The 6,000-nt window shown below is 40.8% G+C and overlaps 1 protein-coding gene across 3 annotated transcripts in view; it reads left to right on the forward strand.

Annotated features, from left to right (window-relative positions):
- Positions 1–6,000, forward strand: part of cplane1 (ciliogenesis and planar polarity effector 1) — a 75,991-nt gene that overhangs the window by 23,832 nt on the left and 46,159 nt on the right. For all 3 annotated transcript variants that reach the window (XM_061927111.2, XM_061927109.2, XM_061927110.2), the window contains exons 16-21: positions 4,650–4,881; positions 4,956–5,083; positions 5,153–5,370; positions 5,436–5,600; positions 5,669–5,810; positions 5,885–5,982. In XM_061927111.2, the coding sequence (XP_061783095.1) occupies positions 4,650–4,881; positions 4,956–5,083; positions 5,153–5,370; positions 5,436–5,600; positions 5,669–5,810; positions 5,885–5,982 (983 nt within the window). The remainder of the gene's footprint in view (positions 1–4,649; positions 4,882–4,955; positions 5,084–5,152; positions 5,371–5,435; positions 5,601–5,668; positions 5,811–5,884; positions 5,983–6,000) is intronic.

A 6,000-nucleotide genomic window follows, 5' to 3' on the forward strand; every position in this document is an offset into this window, starting at 1 on the left:
CCAAGTATGCCTTGCTGTCACATACGTGTGCAAACAGAAGATGTATAGCGTATATCAAGTGTTGGGCTGGTACGCTGTTAATACAGAATGTAGAGGGCGCCAAATGTTATACAATCATGGCACGCCCTTGTTATAGCTGTAAGGGTGAAAATCGGTGAATAATAATCCCGGAAGTTTTCTGCGAGAGGCAATGAAATCCGGAAATTTCACGGGTACATTGGGGGGTACAGCAAGTAAGCTGCTGAGCCGCATCAGAGTGATCAAAGAGCCGCATGCGGCTCCGGAGCCGCGGGTTGCCGACCCCTGCCATATACTATACAGCAGATTTTACAGCTAAATGTGTGTATATAATTTATACACACATACACATTGGCCCACCAGACACATTTTTTTTTATCTCAATGTGGCCCCTGAGTCAAAATATTTGCCCAGCTCTGCCCAGTATATTTTAATTAGGGATGTGCCTATCAGGCTTTAATGCTGCAAATTCCGATCATCCATGAGTGAGATCGGCCGATGCCAATTCCGATGCCGATTGGTATCGTATTAACTGTCCATTTTTCAATGTATTTATTTTCAGGTGCTATTGACAGTTTAACAATATCAAACAATATCTAAACTAGTTATTTGTTTTAATTTTTTACATACTATTATTTGAGCAAAACAAAGTCAATAGCTGAACAACATAATAACTAAGGACAAGTAGTAGTCCTGAGTTCAATCCTGGGCTGGGGATCTTTCTGTGTGGAGTTTGCATGTTCCCCCCGTGACTGCGTGGGTTCCCTCCGGGTACTCCTGCTTCCTCCCACCTCCAAAGACATGCACCTGGGGATAGGTTGATTGGCAACACTAAATTGGCCCTAGTGTGTGAATGTTGTCTGTCTATCTGTGTTGGCCCTGTGATGAGGTGGCGACTTGTCCAGGGTGTACCCCGCCTTCCGCCCGAATGCAGCTGAGATAGGCTCCAGCGACCCCAAAAGGGACAAGCGGTAGAAAATGGATGGATGGAAGTAAATCCTTTGGTTTTTGCTCTCAGGGAATTATTCCCTTAGTTTGTAAACATGAACAGAATGTATTTTTTGACCAAATAAAAAAATAGACCTAATCACTCTAGCATCGATGATATACTGATACTAGCCATAGTATCGACACCACCAATTTATGGATCGATCCTCCTCTTACGTGTCGTGCACTGACTGTGACAATGCTGACACACCAACAGTTGTTATCCTCTCTCTAGACTCTTATTACTTGTTAATTTCCTGTTAATAGCTGCTTTTCTGCTCCAACCATACTTGCCAACCCTCCCGAATTTTCCGGGAGACTCACGAAATTCAGCGCCTCTCCCGAAAACCTCCCGGGACAAATATTCTCCCGAAAATCTCCCGATTTTCAGCCGGAGCAGGAGGCCACGCCCCCTCCAGCTCCATGCGGACCTGAGTGAGAACAGCCTTTTTTGACGGGAGGACAACAGGTTGACAAGAACTAAATCATCCAGACTAGAGATAAATTGTATTATTATGTTTATCTTACCTAAAAATAAATATATTTATTAATTAAAAAAAAAAAAAAAACTAAATACATTTTTACTATATTTTGCTAAAAACATCAAAATTAATTGTATTTTTATTTTTTATTTTTTCTGACTCCTTATTACATCCAGCCATAGAATTATACATTAAAATAAACATATTTGAAATAATTAATTTTAAATTATCATAATAATTCATTTAAAATGACCATATTTAATTATTAAAATAATTGCTTGTTTATCAACAACTTTGGCATTTTATTCATTACATTTTGAAGCTCTCAGAAGCCAAGTTATGTTATATTCCTTAATATTTATTTATGCAAGTTTGAAGTATCAATTATCCAAACACTGTTTTGTTTGCATATTTTCAGGATGTATATATATATATATATATATATATATATATATATAAATATATGAAATACTTGACTTGGTGAATTCTAGCTGTCAATATACTCCTCCCCTCTTAACCACGCCCCCAACCACGCCCCGCCCCGCCCCCAACTCCCCACCTCCCGAAATCGGAGGTCTCAAAGTTGGCAAGTATGGCTCCAACGCGGTGCCATCTAGACTTCTTAAAGTTTACTAACCCCTTATTTATTGGCTTTTAGCTTAGCTATTATAATGACTGCTGCTGACTAACTCTTGGCGTGTAACATGTTTCGCCTCGTCCTCCAGTGATAATGTTACATGATGATAATATTAAAAATACTAAAAAATGCAGTTTATTTGCCATAATGGAGGTGATTATTATTAGCTTAAGGGAGCGGCTCCACACTGTGTATGGAGACATAATTACCTGCTAACTGCTTTGTCAGCCAGGGGACTAAAAATACAGTGTCAGCCAGAGGGGATCGGCGTTTGTGATCGGAATTAAAAGGCATTAATCGGCAATACCGATCACGTACATTTTCATGAAAATCAGCCGATCCTAATCGGTGGCTGATGGAATTTTTAGACTTAAAAAGAAAGCATATTTTATATGCGTTTTGGTCTCTAGTACACGGCAGCAAATAATTTTGTTTAAGAGACTCATTAGTGTAAAATGTACCTTTTTGGCTTGTGTCATAAGAAATCTGCAACATGGATTCAAGCCTTAGTTAACAGAACACAACTTATGAAGTTCTTGACTTCGTGTGTGGTTTTATTTCTTGCTTGTGTGTGCCCTTTACACACCTGGGAGATTAAGAATTTATTAATGTTGGGGGCTCAATGTAATTGTGTGTTGATTTTAAAGTTACTGTACATCATTGTACATGACCAAAGCTGTGACTACCTCTATAGGCTTCTGATTGGCCAATATCTCTTTCAACAACACATTATCAGTAGGATAAAACTAACCTGTCTCAAGACGATCCAATCCCAGCTCACGTTTCCTATTAGTGGGTGAACAATCCAACGCTTGGTGAATTCTGCTTCACAATGATAGAGGCATGACAGCCTGTGAACGTGTTTGAATGTAGACAGAGATTTTTTTTTATTTCCACTCGTGTGAAAGGAGATCTTTTAAATACCAGAGTAGAGGAAATTGGCATTATATATTTTGATATAGGGCATGGACTTATATTAAATCTTTATGAAGAAAAATCTATGATGTTCCTGTGTATCGCTAGATGGAGCCCATGCATACTTGCCAACTCTCCCGGATTTTCCGGGAGACTCCCGAAATTCAGCGCCTCTCCCGAAAACCTCCCGGGACAAATTTTCTCCCGAAAATCTCCCGAAATTCAGGCGGAGCTGGAAGCCACGCCCCCTCCAGCTCCATGCGGACCTGAGTGACGTCAGGTGCGCAACACCACGTAAATCGTTGGCCAACCAAAAAGTAACCCCAGTACGCTATAGCCAACATTCACCAGGAGATGGCAACAGACAAACATAGATCACTATTACATTCCTCCCCTTTTAGAAATGTATAGAAGTTACTCAAAATAAATAAACAACACAACCAAAAAATGCAGCAGCTCGATTAAAAAACTGTACTTAAGCCACATTCTTTTCTTTTTTTTTAGTACTGAACTCTTAACCCTCATTTGTAAAAAAATAACATGCTTATTATACAAACAGTATTTGTACACCTTTAACACAGATTTTTATACTGTCTTCAGAGATTCAGTTTTTTTGGTGGTACACGAAACATTTCTGGGTACCTGCGAAAGGGTGTTCAGCATGGTTGGAAAAATAGTGACAGAGAATAGAACAAGGATGGACAATTCAACCCTTAACTCAACAATGAGTAGATGAGTGTTGTGTGTGTATATGTGTAAATAAATCCATCCATCCATTTTCTACCGCTTATTCCCTTTGGGGTCGCGGGGGGCGCTGGAGCCTATCTCAGCTACAATCGGGCGGAAGGCGGGGTACACCCTGGACAAGTCGCCACCTCATCGCAGGGCCAACACAGATAGACAGACAACATTCACACTCACATCCACACACTAGGGCCAATTTAGTGTAGCCAATCACCTTATCCCCAGGTGCATGTCTTTGGAATAAATGAATACTGAAATTCAAGTATTTCTTTTATTTTTATATATATATATATATATATATATATATATATATATATATATATATATATATATATATATATATATATATATATATATATATAAAATAAAATATATATATATATATAGCTAGAATTCACTGAAAGTCAAGTATTTCTTATATATATATATATATATATATATATATATATATATGAAATACTTGACTTGGTGAATTCTAGCTGTAAATATACTCCTCCCCTCTTAGCCCCGCCCCAACCACGCCCCCCCCCCACCCCCAACCTCCCGAAATCGGAGGTCTCAAGGTTGACAAGTATGACCCCATGTATCAGTAATGGTACCTGTACCACAGTTTGAGAATAGAGCAGGGGTTTTCAAAGCGGGCCTACTCTTAGACAACATAATACGGTTGAGAATTCCCTTAAGGCCCTGACTAATTGAATTTTCCGGCATTAAAAATCAATCAAGTCTGCCTTTGAACATAACTGAAATTAGCCAGCAGGTTTGAGAGGTTTTTCGTATTTTTTCTCAAGCTGTTGCGCCTGCTTTGAAGTCTTCACTAGTGTTTTTCTTCATGTTGTATTGAAATTTTTTGTGTTTCGAGCCAGCCTCAAATGTGGGACGCTTGGTGCCGCTCAGCCAGGAGGAGGTGGCTCGAGCAGTCCGCCAGCAGCACATGTCAGAGAAGTGGACAGTGGACTACGCCATGGACCTGCTCCTTCTTGGGGGTCTGCTCCCAGAGACCGCCTGGCTGGCGTTCAATCTCGGCGACTGGAAGACAGCAGCCTCTGTCAGCCTTGCCTACAAAAACCTCTGCCTTGACCAATTGAACTTCACTCGGTCAGTGTGTGAGCGAAACAATTGATTCAGTTTCCTGTCACTACAGCTGAGAGTGGTTTACTTTTCAAAAACAGGATTAACAGAAAGGAGCTTCACCTCCCGAAAGCTTTACTCCCTGAGAGTATTTTCCAAGCCGAGTTGCAGCATCTACTTGACAATAACACTCAAGAGCTCAGGGATATCACAGATAAGAAGTTTATAGGTTAGTTTTTGAGTATGTTCATTGACAGTGAAGCCTCTTATCCGCTAGCATCTTGTCTCAAACCTCTAGACCCTCTGGAAGGAGAAGACTTGGCATTGTTACAGGTGTCCATCCAGGAGATCCTAAAGGCATCCGTCATGGCTGGTGTGAATGTGTTGTCTTCACCCTTGACCTTCTTATTGGACTCAGCCAAGGACCTGTGCTCAGGCCTGCCCGCATTGGTGCACGGTGGACTGTATTTGCCTTCCCCACCTCTTTATTGTCCTCAACCTTCCCCAAACACACAGGTACATTGTAAACATATATGACTATTACTGTACATGTGTACTTATTCGTTGCGTACCATTTCCAGGATCCAGTAGGACCAACGGGGCAACTTACAGAGATTGCAACACGTCACAAAGTGTCCGGAGTTCTCCAAAGGATGCTATTACTCCTCAGGTCCTCTCATTGTTGTCACCCTGCTGCTCAGTGGTACATTCGTCATCTACGCCGTGCCAGGCATCTACTCTTCAAGGTACTCTTGGATTTTTTTCATTTTTACATCTTCCAAAGTGGTTATGCTTTGGCACCGTTCATTTTTAGATAAAGACGAGGTACGGTTACCCATCGGCTGTCGAAGAGGAAAAAGCTCTCCCAGAAGGTTTGAGGAAGTTTGTCAGCCATGGTGGATTCTTCAAACAGATGGAGAACAAAAACCTGGACTCGGATGCTATTCACACTATTAGTAATATAGCACTCTTATCTAACTTATCATCTTGCATCTTTTTTTAGGTGCTGACATGATTTGTTTTGATTAAGTTTGTTTCAGGGAGCTGTGTGGTTTATGCTGGATGCTTCATGTCAGGGATCAGCTTTCTATTGCCTGCAGGAAGTATCAGGCGGCCAGAATGCAACGGGTAGGACGGATTGTGTGT

Source organism: Nerophis lumbriciformis, linkage group LG32, assembly GCF_033978685.3.
Source record: "Nerophis lumbriciformis linkage group LG32, RoL_Nlum_v2.1, whole genome shotgun sequence".
NCBI classification, from domain to species: domain Eukaryota; kingdom Metazoa; phylum Chordata; class Actinopteri; order Syngnathiformes; family Syngnathidae; genus Nerophis; species Nerophis lumbriciformis.